At 36.6% G+C, this 19,083-nt stretch overlaps 1 protein-coding gene across 3 annotated transcripts in view; it reads left to right on the plus strand.

The window, feature by feature from the left end:
- Nucleotides 1-19,083, plus strand: part of SPATA7 (spermatogenesis associated 7) — a 40,619-nt gene that overhangs the window by 19,686 nt on the left and 1,850 nt on the right. The window contains exons 1-7 of one of the 3 annotated variants that reach the window (XM_051621779.1): nucleotides 142-196; nucleotides 3,466-3,599; nucleotides 12,483-12,961; nucleotides 14,087-14,153; nucleotides 15,744-15,814; nucleotides 16,777-16,830; nucleotides 17,913-17,990. In XM_051621779.1, coding sequence (XP_051477739.1) covers nucleotides 3,525-3,599; nucleotides 12,483-12,961; nucleotides 14,087-14,153; nucleotides 15,744-15,814; nucleotides 16,777-16,830; nucleotides 17,913-17,990 — 824 coding nt within the window. In that variant the 5' untranslated portion in view covers nucleotides 142-196; nucleotides 3,466-3,524. Of the gene's footprint in view, nucleotides 1-141; nucleotides 197-3,465; nucleotides 3,600-12,482; nucleotides 12,962-14,086; nucleotides 14,154-15,743; nucleotides 15,815-16,776; nucleotides 16,831-17,912; nucleotides 17,991-19,083 lie in introns of those variants that run through there. The other 2 variants (XM_051621777.1, XM_051621778.1) reach the window with 2 other exon arrangements.

A 19,083-nucleotide genomic window follows, 5' to 3' on the forward strand; every position in this document is an offset into this window, starting at 1 on the left:
ATCTAACTTAATATTTCATTGTCTGCCATGGATTGTTTACATAAAAAATGAGTTAACTTGAAGGTTAACTTCCAGTTGTACTGTGATGTGACATGATAAATTTAGAGATAGGAAATTCAGAGCAAAGGACAACCACTCGCATTCCAAATCCTACTGCCCTTCTAAGTGCGGAGCTTTCAAGCTGCTTAGGAGTGTGGTATGTATGATTATTTTGCTTCTTCCAGGTTTATGACATTTATTTTATAACTCTAAGCATGTGTCTAGAAAATCTGCTGCAGCCTAGGCTTAAGGAAGAAAAGAGTCAAGCCTATAGAGGGAAACAGAGTGATGTGATCTCTGCTTTGGAAGTGTGTTGTACTCTTTGGGACAAGGGTATTTGCCTGTGCAAACATGTTCTAGGACAGACTGATCAGCGTTTTATAGGTAGCACTTTATGGAGAATGCTACAGTTTAGCTTCTAAAATTCATAGTTTTTCTTTTGCTTCCTCTCATTGACAACAGAATTAAAAGAACATTTTCATGGGGTGGGTGCAATACATTATAGAATTTAGTTTCACAGACTGAGTTTATCCGTTCTACAAAAATTGTTTATATTCTAATACATTTTCTCTTTACTATAATATAATTAATTGTGGGAGCTTTGAGCACAGCAGTTAATGAGATACAATTAATCTCATAGTCTGTAATAAGGCTTTAAAAAAATTAATGTTATTTGTATATGTAGAGTGTATTTTTTATTCCTAAGCATTAAGTTTTCCCTTACAAAAGAGATTAAAATAAATGTTTAAAAGTGGATTTATTTTTTGTCACAAGATACTTATTTTCTTGAACTTTTCCCATATTTAACTCTACAAATAGGATATGTTTGTGGAGCCAGTGTACACTAAAAGCTACTTGCAGTTAAATTACTAAGTACCTGCTAACAAATGCAGTTGTTGTTTACTTCCCACTAGTCTATGACAGTATGCTGAGGGCATTCTTGTCAAATTTAGCTTATTAACCTTGCTGAAAACTAAAGAGCAAATTAACAGATAAATCTCCCTTTTAAAACTGCATGTTTCTTCCTGAGTGCTAGTCTCATTCTTTCTGTATTTAATGTATTCACAGCTGCAGGACAAGTGTTTATGTATGGCAGCCTTAAGTATCTTCAGCTCTCATATAAGTTGTAATATTGTAATTAGTGCCTCAAAAGTTCAGGCAATTTGTATTACGCCATTTTCTGTCTGGCTACAGTCAAATGGAAAGACTGGATTCTCCAGTCCCTACCTGGAGAAGGGACATGGGAAGTAAGGGGAGGTTGGCAACATGCGTGTTTTCTGTCAGTACCCATACCCATGTCCGTGTTACTGCTGACTGCCTCAGGGCTATCCTAACTTAGATCTAGCTGTTTACATCTACATTAACTCTTTTCAAGAAGGATTTGTCTCTTGCTTTGCTGGTTGCACAGTTCCTAGCTTTTACAGCCAATCTAGCCTGAAAACTCCCTAATCTGGCAACAAGATGCATACACTGCTGGCATTTTCTGCTATACAGTTTTGCATATGTGTGCTCTGCCTTTCAGTATGTGTGAGTGACTTTATAGCTTTTGGAACACACTTAATGGATTAGCTGAGCTAAGCTCACTATATGACTGATGGAAGGCAAATACTTCACATTTCCCATGCAGGTAACGTCCCAAGGGGTCCTTCAGACATCCAAAGTTGGCCTTAGCTGGCATACTTCCTGTTCTTTCTTTCCTCATGGGCATAAGCAGTGCTTTGACTGAGAAGGGTCACAGCATGTAGTCCTGGAGGCGATTTGCAGTAGCTGGTTTTCATAGTAAAGGCAGAGTCTGTCCATGTATGTTAAATCTCAAACTTTATCCTGTAAAGAGCAGAATAAGGACAAATGGATAACTCAATTTTGGAGTAATATTTGCACTGCTTTACACTTTGCCCAGAAACTCACAACATGATTAAGCCTGTCTTGTCTTAGACAAACCCACTTTCCACCTCACACCTTGAGTGTAAGGAAATACTTGTTTCAGGCATGTACTCGTGCTTACAAAGCAAGACCCCCATACTTCTGTGTGATTTGCAGTTTTGCTCTGTAAAGCTGTCATTCATTCATTGTTTCCCTAGATATTTATTCAGCACTCATTTCAGCCATCACCATTTTACCTGAGCAGGAGGCAAGGCTTGAGTTTTTACAGTTCCCATGCATGTGCACACACAGACACACTCTTTTGGCCCAGAATGACTGAGTATCTCAAACATATAAAACTTCTGACCAGTAGCTTATTTTTGAATGCTCATTTGTAAGACAAACACAATTAGAAATAATAGTAATATAGAATAACCTCATAATAAAAATTTAACATACGAAGAAAAATACTGAATTTTAATTTTTACATGGTGCAGTATATTTTTTTTTTCCAAGGCATATTTTAATTCAGTTGTAGAATTTAGAATATCTTAACTTCAGCTAATGTTTTTCTATTAATAAGAGCAATTTTATGTTGTAAGTACTCCAATGAAATATGCTGAATAAATCAGCAGCCATAAAATAAATAATTTTGTATTTTACATATCATTTGTAAGAATTAAAAGAGAGAGGTTTCCCTGAATGAGAGCAAGGATTTCACATCTGGGGATGCAAAGAGAACTAAAATGTTTAGTAAAATGGATATGTGTGCTTAAATAATCCCTAGATACTAACATGTCTGTAGGGTTAATGCACACAGGTGAAAGTATGCAAGATAACAGGTGTAGGTGACTGATAGCAAACTCAAACACTGAACATTTGCCTATCTCTTGGGCTCCTCTCTGTATCTGGTAGCATATATGCCTAACTCATCTACTGTGCTTCATGGACACTGTGAACAAGGTCTTGGACTGCAGACCAGTGTAGGCTGATAATGATTTGCCCTCCTTCTCTGACAGTAGCCCTTTCATAGTGTATTCCTTAATTTTTTATGTTCTTGACATGAACATGCATGTTTTGCCACTGATCTCTGTACTTGGGAGACTACTGGCTTTTTTTGCATGGCATGAGCATGAGCATGGATTTTTTACATTTCAAATTTACTAACAGTAAACATCTTTTTTTGCTGAATTACTGGAGGAGAGTACAGTCAAACAAGTTCTGTCTGTAAAAACTTGAGAGCAAATTTGTGAGTCTTCGAGCAGAGTGCTATTAGCAATACTGATCTTGGAATTTTTGCATAGTCATGTATTAGTTTTGAGATACAAATATGTCAGGGAAACAAAGATACAGCTTCAGCTACCAGCATTTTCCTAATATTTTTCTTCTAAGAATACAAGTAATTTTTTTATATATAATTGCTGTGTGTTGGAAAGTATCAATAGTTTGAGCGTGCTAAACAATTGGAGACCTCAGTGACATTTTCAAAACACGTAGGACAAAAAGGACAAAAAAAGTATAATATTTCAGTTTGGATCTGACAAATGTTGTCTCTTTCCTAAGTTGCTGACCAGCAAAGAAGAGAGAAACTGAGAAAGAAGATAGCCAGGTGTGAAGAGGAAATGAGTATGGGTAAAACTGCCTCCCGATCCAGCTCAAGAGAGAGTGGAAGGCTGCTGCCATCCTCTTTTGGAAAGGTAGATCTTTGAATTTTGTTTAGTAGATATCCTAGTCTACTTGCTTCCCATAATAACAGCTGATCACTGCTGTGCAGCAGCTCTAGAGGAAGGAGTGGCATATTTCAAGCAGCAGAAAATAATACACAAGGGTCTTCCTGGCACGTGCCCAGCACCAAATGCATATCTCGGCCTTCTGACAAAGATGGCAGGTATCTGGATGAAGAGTGTGTGTGGTAAATTCAGCCTCTAGTTACCCTTGAATTCTCTGGCTTTCGTCTCAGCTGAAATTTCCATGTCCTCTCTGTCACTCTACAGCTTTCTACCATTTCCTAAGGCAGAACTCTAGTTACCACTAACCTTCCTAGCAGAAAAACTGAGAATTTGCTGTGTTTTTATCTGTATCCAGAGTCCTGCTATGGAAATAAATTTCGTATCTAGTAGTACTGCATGCTGAAATTGCAGTTTTTGAAAGGGAAGATAGTACTTAAGCCATTCTGTCTATATACACAGGTTCACTTGTTTTGGCTGGCGTTTTATCCAGATATGTTTAACTATCTGTAGAGCTGGAGAGCATTTCCAAACAGTACAGAAAATTCACCATTGTTTTTTCTCTGTGTGGCTGGTTTTTGCAGCAGGCAGTTTTGAGTGTGACCTTACTGCAGTGTAGAGAAATAATGTTTTGAAATTCAGTACATAGCTCTTAGTTGTGGATGAAAGTGCAGGCATGCATAAAAAAAGGGAGGAAATATATTTAAAATCCGAATTTTATTTTTCAATAATACCGGATTTGTCCTTCCATTTTGTGTTCTGCAAACTGGGGGCAAGAGAAATTCCTTAAGTTATTTCATCGCAAAACCAAGCAAAGTGTGCATAAAATCTCTAATTACTGCATTAACCACACAAAAAAAGTAATTTTTTGCTATCATACTTTATTTGCCTGTAGGATTTGGGGTTTATTTAATTTTACAAATGCAAAGAGTAATCTTCACTAAAATACTGTTTGCCACTTTGTTGATCAAGTATTTGATTGCTGGACTTACAAAACATGTTTCACTGTAGGATAAACAAGAGCACCAGTGAGTCAGGAAGAAATGCAAATCTCTGTGTGTGCCTTCTGGTAGAAGGGTAGTCAGTGGGAGTAATTGGTCTGTCATATTTTTATCCTAAAAATGAAGCCCTATTTCAACTTCATTTGCCAAAATATACATTGATTTCCTATGTGTGTTTATACACCAAGGGAGGGTTCTTCTACTTCAATGATTAGATGTCCTATAATGCATTGTGAGGATGACTGAGCCACTCTAATCGTATTTCTCCAGCCCTCAGGGTATATCAATAGGAGACAGCTGGAAAACAAATCCTAAGGATGTCTATTAAAGAATAGGATAAAGTAGATTATTTTTCCCAGACTGTTTATATTATCTCAGTCACTTTTGCCATTAGGAAGCAACTGATTATACATCCTGTATTTCTGGAACTGCTCCAAAAATTGTTTTGTTGAATTAGGGTATTCCTGGGTTGGGATAAAATTCAGCACAAATGTGAAGCAGTTAACCTTTTAATACCTTGGGTTTCCAAGGAGGTAGTTGCAAGAGTAGAAAGTGGTCTTATGCTTAATAAGAATCTTATATTACCGGAGGAATGTAAGAAACAGAGACAAGTAGAATTATCCTGCCTTTGCAGCAGCTGCATTTAATTGTAAGAATACAACAGTTAAAGAAATTATTTTTACAATGCATAATTTCCTGTCTCATAAAATGTGGCTCTTGTAAAATGTATATAAATTTAGGAGTAACATATATATATATATACACACACACACATATACATTTATATACGTATATATGTATATAATAATATAATAAAAAACCTTGTAACTCTGACAAGGTCAATTTCTGACTAGATTACAAGCTAAATAAATGCTAACTGACTCCAGTGTATGCATCTGTCTTGCTATTTTCAAAGGGTTTCACGCATTAGCATTCACTTGTTATGGGTTCTGGTAAGTCTGATGCTTTTATTTCAGCATTTTCATTTTTCACATTGATGCATTTATTATTATTTAATGCTGCAATAGAGCACAGAAACTGTTTTCAGTTCAGACTGTGCTTTGTGAATGGAAAACCAAAAAAGTAAAAATAATTCCTCTGAACTATATTATGTGTTATACATTTATTCAAATCTCTGAGATTTAATCCATTTATTTTCTTAAACACTGAGCAAACCATGACACTGAAGAGATATAATGTGTCGTGAACCTGACAAGCCTGCTTTTTGACTTTCTTGTACAAGGATTTAAATGCACAAGAACAGTGAATTCTTTATCTGTTACATCTAGTGATAAATGAAAGGTTACTGCTATGATATGTAATAAACTGAGAAAATTATTTCTGTTGTGGTTACCTGGATTTCCTTAATGACTTTTTAAAATAATCAGTCATTTTAATCAAAGAGAGTATTTTGATCACAGAGATAAAAATATTCAATCTTGAGCTGTGCGCTAAGATATGAGAGATAATTATGCTGTGTCGTTCATTTGTCTGCTTTTAGCAGAAAACTAAGTGTAAAGCTAAGGAGCAGACTCATTTTCCAGTGTCACAATGGAGCAGTCTTTTGCTGTGATTGCTAGCAAATAAATTACTTCAAGAATTGTAGTTTCTCTCTCACAGTCAATAGAGGGGCAGGGAAAGTATAAAATGTCCTGTACTTCTCTGCTGCTCTCTTTCCATGTAGCGTAATAATGATGGTTGACACCATGTGTGAAAGTTAATCAAAATATGATAAAGTACAGATACGGAGGCTGAAAGAGCTGTTAACTTTGTGTGTCTTTGTAAATATGTTATTTTTAAGCGAGTATTTAGAGGCTTATTTAGACTGAAAAGCTTCAGGGTGGGTAAGCAGCACATTTGTGGGTATGCACTCATGTATCTGTCAGCAAATTACTTATATATGCTCCTTCTGTAATTAAATACTCTTTAAGTTTCCTCACAAGAGAAAAGGCTGTTTGACACATTTCGTAGAACAGCACTTCCAGTTGGTGCACGGAATGCCTCTACCATGTAGTCTTTTTAACTTTTATTTTTCTGTACAAAGCTGATTTAGGTTTTTAAACATTAATCTGAGTGATTCAGTGTATCAAACTGCATAAAGCTCAATATGACTTATCTCTGAAGCAAGAAGACATGAATTGAGCTGGCCATGAGTAAAATCTCTAATTTGAGCAAGACTTGGTATTTCATATCCCATGGTCAGATATCCTATTAATAGGCTTTTCTGTCTGCTAACACATTTTTTCAAAGAAAAAAAAAAGTGCTGCTAGGAGGGTGAATTTTCTCTTTTAACTATTTGAAGTATGGTTGCCATTGCCTTGGTATCTCAAGATCCCTTTCAGCCTGTTTTTTGAGACTTTTTTGATTTCTTAAGAATGACAGGTATGACTGTCTGCTTATGCATATGAAATATAGATTAGGAAACACCATTACCTGTTTCTGATCTCTCTTACTAATTTTGTATGCTGCACACGTGCATGGCTATGTATGGCTATGCCTACTCAAATGCATTCTATTTAAAGATTTATTATAGTGTTATGATATTAACAGTCTGAAGATGTATTGTCCTTGAATTAGTTCTGTCAGAATGAGAAATGTGACTAAGGAAAGCAGAACATTCTGAGCAACAAAGAAAGATGTTATCATCAGGGTTCAGTACAGATTTCATCTCAGCCTTCATAGTGACAGTCACTTCTCATGCTGGTTGTTTGAATGAATACATTTCCATATGCACATTCAGTAATACCCCTTATTAATAACACCACAGAGTTATATTAAAGTAGGAACATACCCCATTATACAATTGAATACCACACCACACAGGAGGAAAGAATGCAACAGGAACATAGTTTTGAATGAGAAAAATAATTATTATTGATGCCAGTATGCAGATTGATTGTATTCATACAGGTCTTACTTGTTCATGTATTTGCGTGAATTTTCTCTCTTGCCTTTTTCAATGCTTATCTGATTATCGAAGTGTGTAGTGAAATGAGCAGTTGACATACATGGGGGTTATGAAAGCAGCAACTGTAAAGGCAGCATGTCCCTTACTGCAGGAGAATTTTGCTCTGTCCAGGCAGCAAAAAAAAGGCACTCAGCCCACTTATAGCTATGTTAAAGTGACTTATAAATGGAGCTGTCTCAAGTTAAAAGGATCAGATGCTCATTTATTAAAAAACTGCAGCTTCTGTATCTTGACAGTGCAGTTCATGAAGTGTCTCTCTGATATCATTTTATGATGGTAGATGAACTGTTCTATTGGAAGACCTTTTCTTACACATACAAGCTAATTTAAGGACTTAAATTCATCTCGGTGTAATGTCAGTAACCCCAGTGAGAGAGGTGTCTTTGAACCTTCTTTTATGTGAAAATAGATTTAGCAAGCTTTCTTTTCAAAGTTTGGGTTTTATAAGGCAGCAGATACCTCAGTGGCTTTTCATTTGAGAAACTAAACTTTTAGAAAGTAAAAGTAACTTAGAGGAAAGTCTGGGTTCTTTCTCTGTGTTACATCTCTCACCCATCAGATGACAGCGATATGCTTTGATTTGATTTTACTTAAATTTCTCCTCCACAGAGTCTGTGAAGATTCAGGGGTCCTCCCAATACAAGCTTGCTGCAATTAATTTGTGACTAACAAAATTGAAGGATAAATATGTAGTTTATGAAACCTTTTTTAAGGGGGTTATTATTGCTGAAATGCATCATTGAGTAGATTTGTATCTTCCAAAACAAATTCCGGTTGCTTGAATCTATAGAATAGAAACATATATTGGTAAGCAAAGTAAGTGTCAAGATTCTTGACTCCAAATTACAATAGTTATAGTTCTTGATGGTGATAATACCCAAAGCTGTGAGACCTCCATATAATATTTTTTAAAATTGTATCTGAAGAAGAGAGCTTTAATATATTTCAGTGTGTTACTGAATATTTGTAGGCACGTTTTTGTCGTCTTTTTTTTCCCTGCTAAACATCTAATGTTTTCATAGATACAGTTTACAGAAGAAAATTAACATACTCAGTTACAGTTAACTTGCCTGTACCAACACAGGTGTACAGATAATTTTCTGAAAGCTTGGTGACAAGTCACAGACAAACAGCATTCTCTGACACTTCTTAAAATCTTTGAAGTCAGCAGCATAGTTCTTTGTTCCTGATGGTGTTTGTGTATCTGAAGGCTGAACTGCCTGCCTGTTTAGGCAGTAAAGGTTTACCCTGGAACAAGGGCTTCAAAAGACATTCTTCTTTCTCAGTGCTTGAATGAGGACATCTCAAGATTGACACAAATACGGCTCGGGTTTGCACATCTAGGCACTACCTTAGCTTCTAGGTCTTTTCTACTTATAATACATTTGAGGAGGAGAAAAAAAGAACTGTCCTAAGCTTCCTCATAAATAAGGAATACTCAAATTTAGAATATTGCCGTGTTTAGCATGTGTATTTAACTTGGTTTACAATCTTCTCAATTGCTTTGAAGAAGAACATGTGGCTTTCATGAGGTGTAGTTGTGTAATTGGCTAATATAACTTTGTATATTGTTGTTGTTAGTATTAATATTATTTTGTATATTGCAGGCCACCACTCATCATGTGTTCACAAATGCTTCTACAATCTAATTTATATTGCAGCTTCATGAACTGTTTTAATCACTGAGAACAAAAATTATACAAGAAAAATTAAGCTGTTTATAATACATACTGAAGGGTATGGAATTAGCTTTTCAAAATATCTATATAGGTGGATTCTGAAACTTTCCAGTCTTATCTGTTTTCTATAGTGCTGAGCTACCACTGCAAGTATTTTATATGCAAACAATCACACTGGTAAGCCTTATACTGCTTGCTAGCACAGGCATTTGTTTGGCATTGTTACTGCATGTTACCAGTTCAGCATTTAATTATGCTGTAGTAGTAAAACAAAGTTGGCTCACATGAGACACCATCAAGAAGGGGGCTTATTTTGGCTCAGCTAACTAAAAAAAAAACCAAACCTCTTTGCATTAGGCATCAGCAACTATGGACCTTTCAGGGTATTGGAATGGCATAGATAGATCTTACTGATGTGAGAGAAAATTGCTGTGTGGAATTGTTGTGAAGGAGACACCTGGTATGACAACAGTATGAGCTGTGACTTAATTTTGATTGTAAACTATCTGCATTTTTTAACATTCCTCTAAATAGCACAACATGCCTCAAAATACATGTTCATAATCTTAAGTTTTCAATTAAAATATTAAGTAGTTTCAAAAGGGAAGTAATGGAATAGTGTAGATTCAAAGCAATAACAGTAGCAGTGTTATGAGGAAATGCAGCATTTATACATTAAGAGACATATTGCTTAGAACTTTTAAGAACATCTTCCTTTAGGATTTGAATGATAGAATTGGAAATCTGTGTAAATTTACAAGCTATACCATTATTTACATAGGGTAATATACTATATGATTTATTATTAGTTTACTAATGATATATTGCTATCCTATACTATATATTATAGGTTACAATGCCATAAATTTTTAACAAATATATAAGGATTTCCAAGTTTGGTTGTTTGGTGCTTTTCCTTCCTTACCTCCTCCAGTAGACTTCAAAAGTCTCACAGCAGGTATTGTTTATCTTGCAGAATTCCCACACATACTTTCTTTTACAGTTGGTTTTGCCACTTTAGTTGGCATTCAGTCCATTGTCTCCTACTGGTGGGGAAAATCATACATCCAAACTTCCATCCACATACTAATAATATGATTCTTTTCAACAAGTTCTTGAGGATTTTCTCCAGGTTTATACTGTGCTCAGGCAATGAAGCACCAATGGAAATCCACTGAATCCATGGTCTCTCAAAATACTTTCTGCATGGATTAGTTATAAGATCCGGATGGGCTGCTGGGTGAATCTGCAACTTAACTGGCAGTTAGTGTTGTCATAAATAAATGCATGTCACAGCATATGTTTAAGTCATATCATACTGGATCCACTTTTTCTCAAGATTTCTATAGGGGAGCTATTCTTTTAGTGATTTCAATGATGTAATGCTTCTACTTAATAATTTTTACTCGTTTGATAAAGGCATAATTAGAAATGAAGGGAACACATACGGAAATCAACTTCCCTTTCTCCCTTATTTCACTAGAGAGCATTATGGCCTATACAGGTCTTTCCTTATCTTTCTGTTCTTTGTTCAGATGGTGGCAGTACATCAACAGGTTAATACTTGTGTTAGCCTACATTAACCTAAACTTCAGGTTTGTTAAAAATCTGGTCCTTAATTGGCCTTAGGAATGGAATTTTCTTGTTAGGAAATGTATCTACTTGTATACATTCGCTTAAATCTTTCAGCACTTGGTTGCTGTTGATGTGAAGTTATATGAATTGCCTGAGTGTAAGGAAAGTAAAATAATTATTTTTAAAAGTCTAGCTAGTTAGTTAAAACTGAATTAATTTAGGTTTGTTAGCTGTTGGGTTTGAGTTGGGTTTTCTCATTTTATTTTATTGTCATTTTATTTTAGCTGTTATTTTGCCTTGTATTATACTGTTTACACAGTATGAAAACAAAGTTTTCCAGAATGACACTGTCCTTGGCTTGTCTCCCTCACTGTTTCAGGACCTAGGTGCAAGCACAGTCTCTGGGAGTTGTACTGCTAGGTAGTCTAAGTACACACAGTGTGAGTCCTCCCTACTCCATCATACAGTTGTGTATAACAGAACTTGGATTGCATAAAGTTACACAGGCGGATGAAATCAGTTAGTTCATACAAAATTTTGTTTGCTGTTAGGCTTCTGGTTTAATCTTCTGTTTCTGCAATATGGCTGACCTTGGAGATGGTAAAATGTCATACATACTTTTCACTGACTGACAGAATGCACAGGGGGTGACTCTATTCTAGGTAGCAGAAGAATATACAACAGCTGTCTCGCTATGATACTTCCTAACCTCTCAGACATGTTGTAAGACACATTTACTAGTGTACCAGGTATTTATGCTTTGAAGTTACAAATTCTTCAACGTTCTATGACAGAAATAAAATTTCTATTAAATTGTTCTTTGTAATTTGGAAAAAAAAAAAAGCTGAAGAGGATGCTTACATCTAGTTGTGTTTCTGTCGTACTTGCCTTTGCCACAGTGTCTTAATACAATTCAGGAATAATGCTGAATTTTTATGCATAAGATGTTTTTAATTTTTTTAGAAACCAGAAAAAATAGCATTATCAATCATAGAGTGGTTTGGGTTGGAAGGCACCTTAAAGAGCAGCTAGTTCCAGCCCTGCCACAGAACACCTTCCATTAGCCCAGGTTGCTCAGAGCTCCATCCAGCCTGGCCTTGAACACTTCCAGGGAGGGGGCATCTACAACTACCCTGGGAAACCTGTTCCAGGGTCTCAACACCCTCACAGTAAAAACTTTCTTCTTCATGTCTAACCTAAATCTCCCCTCTTCCAATTTAAAGCAATTATTCCTCATCCTATGGCTACGTGCCCTTGTAAAAAGTCCCTCCCCAACTTTCCTGTAGGCCCCTTCAGGTACTGGAAGGCTGCTCTAAAGTCTCCCTGGAGCCTTCTCTTCTCCAGGCTGAACAGCCCCAACTCTCTCAGCCTGTATTCATCAGAGTGGTGCTCCAGCCCTCTGATCATTTTGTGTCCTTCCTGTGGACTCAATCCAAAAGCTCCATATCATTCTTATATTAGTGACTCCAGGTGGGGTCTCACAAGAGCAGAGTAGAGGGGCAGAATCGCCTCCTTCGACCTGCTGGCCTTGCTTCTTTTGATGCAGCCCAGGACACAGCTGGCTTTCTGCGCTGCAAACACAAAGCTGGTAATTTGCAAAGGAATCAAATTTTGGTTTCTTTTTTTCTAGAGTTTCTTGGAGGTAGAAGACAAAGATGGTCCCTTCCCCTACGCTCAGCAGGCACAGTACCTATCAAGAGCACTGTCTCCTTACGGCAAGCATGGTTTGGTTCGCTCCGGTCCAGTCAAACACGTTCGAAAAGATCCTCGGAATCGATCTTATGCATCTAGCTCCAACTCAAGTGTCAGTACATCAAGTGCACCAAGAACACGCTCTGGACTGTCGTGCTGTTGCTCCACTGGTAGTTCTGGGAGCGTTAGTCATTCCCAGAGGTGTCAAGGAAGAAAATCCAAAGTATGCTGCGGGGATCTTCTACATAGGCACTCTGAATTCTTCACTGATAGCCGAAAACCTTTTACTCCACGCACCTTAATATCAGATGCTAAATCTTTCCTGTCAGAGTACAGGTATTACACTCCTGCTCGAAGGAAAAGGAAAAATCACTGCAAACAGCATGTGGAAGCTCAAACGCAGACTGACATGAACAGGTATGGAGATTAAAACTTTCTTTGGAAACTATGGGATTTAGATGTTATCATAATAGTATCTAAAATATCATATTATCATAAATATCATAATAGTATCATAAAACCAACATGTTTTGCTCTCATTTACAGTTGTGTAAAAGCTGAATAGTTATTTTAGAGATGCCTAAGCAAAATCTAGAACAGAATGTGACTTTTCTCTTTTCACTGGCATATTTTGTCTTCTCTCTGGAGCAACTGGTGTCATTTACACAAACTGGATAGAAAGTGCCACTAAATCCAAACTGAGAGATCTCACATCTGCTGGGGGTAGTCCTTCCCTCTCTTTTTTCTTTGCTCTCTCTAGTGTATAGTTGTGCTTTCTGTCTTGTGAAGACGGAACCCCTATAGGCATGGAAGTAGTTCCCTACTGCTGCCCCTGTAGTCCCATACTTTCCAATTTGTCAATCAATACATTACTATGCAAAGATACTTTTTTTTTTTAATTCTTAAATGCAGCTCTTCATTATCTTTTTATCATTTTAGTTTAAATGACTTCAGCTGTATCCTATAGGAAATATTGTATACAAAATTGATGTCCTTCTCTTGCATTGAACTTCTTAGCAAATTAAAATTAAACAGTTTGATTTACTTTTGTTTTTACTGATACTACCTCAGAAAGAGAAATCTTTTCTCTTTTGTGTCCTCAGTGCCTGCATGTCTAGCTCTGTTTTTGTCCTAGAACAAAGTAGCAGTTTCATAAGACATAGCTTCAGCTTCATATTGCAACTGCTGATTTTCTTGCTGTGAGTCTTATATTTTCCTACTGCCTTTTTAATGTATAGAGTCATCTCCATTCTCAATTCTGAACAATTGTTTTGGATAACTTAGCTATCCTTTGTAAACATGCAGTTAAATAATGGATTTGGATCACCTATGTATGACTATTGTCATCCCTCAAAATGAACTATAACTTAGTTTTATTATGTGAGTGGAAGTCTGGCAGAAATTTTCTAAACCGGCCAAGACATTTTAATACTATGTCCTGTTTAGATTGCCAGGAAATTTCTCCAGTGGCACTGATATTCTCATCCTGCATATTTTGAAAGTATCCTTCTTGGCAGTCTAATATATCTCTAAATTTTGTAGCTTTCCAGCTGCAGACAAAGCATCTGAGAGACAAGTTATGACTGAACAGCAGAAGATTCCATTGAAGGTAATATACCTATCAGTCATCTGGGTACTCTTACCACACCCTTCACCATTTTGGAATAGATACTCTATCTCTGCCATAGCAGTTTATAACTGATTTAAGTTGCATTTTTATTATTGTCATGATATGAATTAGTTCTGTAGAGGAGAGAGAGTTTCAGAAGAAGAGTGGAACCAAAAAGAAAAAATATTGAGGCATGTGAAGAGATCTTAGGATATTAAAAAATGTTAGAATTTCTTTTTCAACATTTTTACAAGTGCACTATCACTTAAGTATCTGTTAAGGACATAGATAATTGTTACATTATTTTTGATCAGAAGAAGGTATCTCTTTGTCAGGGATTATCTTTTTTCATTTTCATATGGGATAACATTACCAAAGTCCTCCACAGAAGAACTGGAATCAAGGGGTCCCTTCCTCTGACGAAGCACCCAAACCAATGGGTGGTGAAGTTTTCCTCGATTCTGTGTGCCTTTTTCTTGCTGAATGTATCTTGGAATGCTTCAATGAAAATTCTACCAGCTCCTGGTATTTTTTTGTCATATTCACAGAAATGTTTTCACCCCTCTTTTTTGTTTGAACTGCTAAGTATTTCTGACAGTTGAACTTAGTTTTTTGGTTATTTGGTCTTTCAGAAGTTGCCTCAGTGTGTGGTGGTTAAAGATTGTTACATTTTACAGAGGAAAGGGACTACCAGCATCTTTGGGAGGCAGAGGAAAGCAGGCAAAAGACATGAAATGTTTCTTAAGACTTCAAATCTGAAGTTACTTTGTCTTAATTTGTACTTACATTTGCATGGAAGAGTTTGATCAGAAGCTCTTACTTCGTGCTTTATATTGTAGCCATTATACAGACAAGTCCTTAAACAAACAGCCCTGTCAAACTTAAGAGAAGTACTTAAGTAACTGTGGACTTCTTTCCTGAATAGAGGCTACAGGGTCAGACTCCTCCTGTCTCTAGCTTAATAAGGCAAATAATGATGCTTAATTAATTGGAGGAGAGGGCGAGAGAGAATATGTATTTATAGCTTTACTGAAAATAGAAGAGAGAGCACCTGAGCTGATCTGCATATGACCTCACTAAGAAAGGTTAAATGGTTGTGTAGAATGCTTCACTCCAGTTTCATGAAGAACTTTTGATTTAATTTCGTTGTATCTGGCTTTTTCTTTGGCTCTTATAAAAGTGACAACAGTAAGTAATGTAGCTTTACAATGGCCCTTTCAGAGTATTATAACTTATAGTGCAGGTAGTCAGCAACTTTACTTTCCACCCATTTTGCACAGGAGATGTGATTTAGAGTGCTGGCTCCCATTTTTGCATACTGGATTTTACTCCTGTTGGTGACATTGACCTGCTCTGGCTTTTAGAGAATTCATCTTTGACATACTTGTCAGGGGAGAAATGTTCCATATCTTCTGTTGCCCCTGGCTAGAATTTTGAATGTCAAAGCTGATGATCCTTTGCTGCCATATGTCTTAGTTAGGTATAGAATCTGTGGAGTTGCTTAAACACAGATAGTTTATTAGGTACCTTTTAATAGTAAAATTTGCTGTGTATTTGCACAGATAATAAAGATTTATCTCTCTGTTGTAGGCTGAAGACAGAAGATACACTGTGGATGAACCTGAGAGAGAAATAGCTGCTTTTCCTTACTCCTTCCTAAGGTGCCTGATTTACATCAGGAGGAAATATTTGAAGCACTCTTTCTTGCTTTCTGTACAGCTGCTGCTTAGGCCATAAGCCTTCACTACCATTTCTCTTTATTTCACAGGACTTTTGCTTAGTTGGGTATTTTTAGATCAATGAATGCCCTTTCCCAATTTCAAAATTAATTATTTTCTTATGATAACTTCCACTGAGAAGCACATTAACAAAGAGAGCTCTGAAATATATGAGCAATTTTTGTCAGGAGTGAGAGCAATGACAGATTAATACAGCTATAAGTTCTGTATATCCAAGCATACATCTGAGCATGTAGGCTAAGTATTTCTTATACAGAACTACAACTCAATAGTGGACTGGTATTCCAATTGGTAATTCCTTTCATGAAAGAGGTCTTCAGACATCCAGCCTTTTGAATCTATGATCTGTGAGAACTGCAGACCAGAGGCATTCCCCATATCTGTTTCTGAAAATGTAACACTGAGATTTAGAATAGTGTCTACAATACAAGAACAGTGTTGGAAATGAGGCCAGAATCCAAGGGCTCCCAGCTTATTCTCCTCATTGCTGACCTAAGCATCATGCATGACTCACTGATTTGGTTTCAGGTCTTCTCATACAAAGGCATTTTTACCTGAGAAAAGAGTTGTACTCTAATTAAAAAAAAAACAACACATGGATAGTGGGGGTCTGTATGGCATCTGAAGTAATGCTGAGGTCTTTTGAGGTATTAGAGCACTGCATTCATGAAGTGAGGTGTTAAAATATTCTTGAACCAGTCTTTCAGGCTTCAACATAAGCAGTGGATTTTGCTACAGGAGCAGGGTTTGGGGGTGTTCTGGTTGGTCTTTTTTCAAGAGGAAGTGGGACAATAGCACAGAATGGCTCCAGAAGAAAGATGCAAGGTAGTATAAAGGGATTTTAGTATGTTGCTGTTTTCCTTACCCTCTGATTTTCTGATTAGAGAGGGCTCGTTGTATTCGCAGCAGTCTTCAGCAAGGAGGACTATTGAGGCTGAGTAAGTATGCTTAAACCATTCTTCTGCTAGTTTGCATCATTAAACTAGAAACTCTTCCTCCAAACTGATGAACTTGAAATAGTATGACCTTAGTAAAGTACATTAATTTTTCTTTGTGCTTTGGTACTGAATTGGTTTTGCCTGGCTTTAAGGATGTAACATAGGTATCAAAGATGAGCCACAGATACCTTTCTTGACTATAGAGGGAAGGAAAATGACAAGTCTTCAGGCTGGATCGCCAATTTAACATAACAAAAATCATCCAGGATGCGTCCCTTTTTTTCTTTTTTTCTGTTTCTCAAGACTGGAGGATGATTCAATAGAGGTTGACTAGATACTTTGAGATGTTTAAAAAGATGCTGTGAAAGAGAAAAAGCACTGAAATATTTTCTTTTGGGGTTTTCTGTCTTGTTTTCCAAACAGAACTCCAAACTTTTGTAGAGTCTCCCATTTAGAGCAACTGGCATCAACAAAGCTTTAAGAGGTATTAAAAGAGAGAGAAATGTGATCAAAGAGGTGAAAGCCACATCTCATGCTAACAAGGATTTAGTACGTCAAAGAGTTGTGTTTGAAAGGAATTGAGGCTGTCAAATAAGCACTTACATTTTCCTGAGCTTCCACTGCAGATCAGCAATTTTCAGCTGCAGTCTCAAGATTCTCTAGAAGCTCCTTTAGAAGTCTTTACTCAGAGCATCAAACTGCAATTTCACACATTCTTCCCAGTTAGCACCTTCTTCTTGAGTGCAAAGCAGGTTCTGGATGCTTTCCCAAGGTTTACTGATTTCCTCATTAAGGATCTCAGTGCTAATTTTCTACCACAACAGAAAGTTAGCATAAACACAAAGCACCATAGCAGCCTTTCTAACAGTCTGGTATTTTACACAGGGGTTTTTATTATTATGCAAATTGCATGAAAGGCTTAGTTTGTCCTGATAGAATTAGCTTTTTGAAAAGTAGTAGCTGGAACCAGAACTATACAATCTTCTTAATGGCAGGTGCCATAAAGTTCTCTGGACCACTGCACTGTGTAATATGTCTCTGTTTTAAAACATTTGACATTGGGTTTTCTATTTTCCCTGCAGAGAAGATGAGCTTCCGTATTTAGCTTTCATTGAAGATGTAACAAATGAAATTCTTAGCCTTGGGCTATTTTCTGACAGGTAGGTTACAGTTGCTTTCAAATTTGTAATGCTATGGCAGAAACACATGAACTCTGTAAGAAAGGGAAGTAGTGTTTAGTAATAATTTCTGTGCCTTTAAGAATATGTAAATACACAGTTACCCCTTGCTTTTGTTGTGGTTCTTTTTTGCTTCATGTAAGAAAGAGGAACTAGGAAAGGCCTGTGGGTCATCTACTTCGATCTGGTGCTGTGTACCATGAGATAAAGCCTCTGTTAGAAACTGACCTGGAAACCCAGGCAGAGTAATGCCAAAAAGAAATAATTTTACTCTGCACCAGCAGTTTGGCTAAATAAACAAAGTTGCTAAACTTTCACACAACAGATCCTCCATCTCCCTTCTGTCCTTGTTCCCCTTCCACCATGAATTCAGTCTTCAACACAGTTTTGATACAATTCATGTAGTACTCCCTAATTATTTTCTGTACCAGTTCTGATAAAGAACTCTCAGTTTATAGCAAAAAAAAACCCAAAAAAACCCACCACCCTTCAGTATTTCTGATACTTTAAACCCATTTTTGTAACTTAATTTTCAAGGCAGTCTACTTTCAGCATAATGTTCTGATCTTTCTCTGGGTTGACAACGTTCTCAGCTGTTTTCCTACTCTCTGCACTTTTTTTTTTATTCTCATGTAAAAGCTATCCATGAGAATGTTATTTACATTAAATCAAAAAGTTAATCTTTAAGAACTTTCAAGAGTAGTCTTCCTCTGGCTCTTTCTTACAGCAATGTTATCTTCCCTTAAAACCCTTCTTCCACTATTTTTTTTTAAATAATTTCTCATGTAAGCTAAATTAAATTCACTTGACCTTCTGGAAATCAATTCTAGTGACTGTGTATCGTAGTTGTCACGGAACACTTCTCTGTGCTAAAATGTTTTCTCCTCCTGCTTAAGCAACGTAAGAGAGCTCTCAGGACTGATGAGTTTTCTCTGGATAATTTTTTTAAGCTGAAATATTAAATTATTAATTATTAAATTATTTCCATTTATTTACACTTGTGTATATCAGCCACTGTGGTGCACTTAAGAAATTTTGGATACTTCAATGTGCCTGTAGAATCATGAGGGGATTG

The sequence above is a fragment of the Apus apus genome, chromosome 5 (genome assembly GCF_020740795.1).
Source record: "Apus apus isolate bApuApu2 chromosome 5, bApuApu2.pri.cur, whole genome shotgun sequence".
Classification (NCBI taxonomy): domain Eukaryota; kingdom Metazoa; phylum Chordata; class Aves; order Apodiformes; family Apodidae; genus Apus; species Apus apus.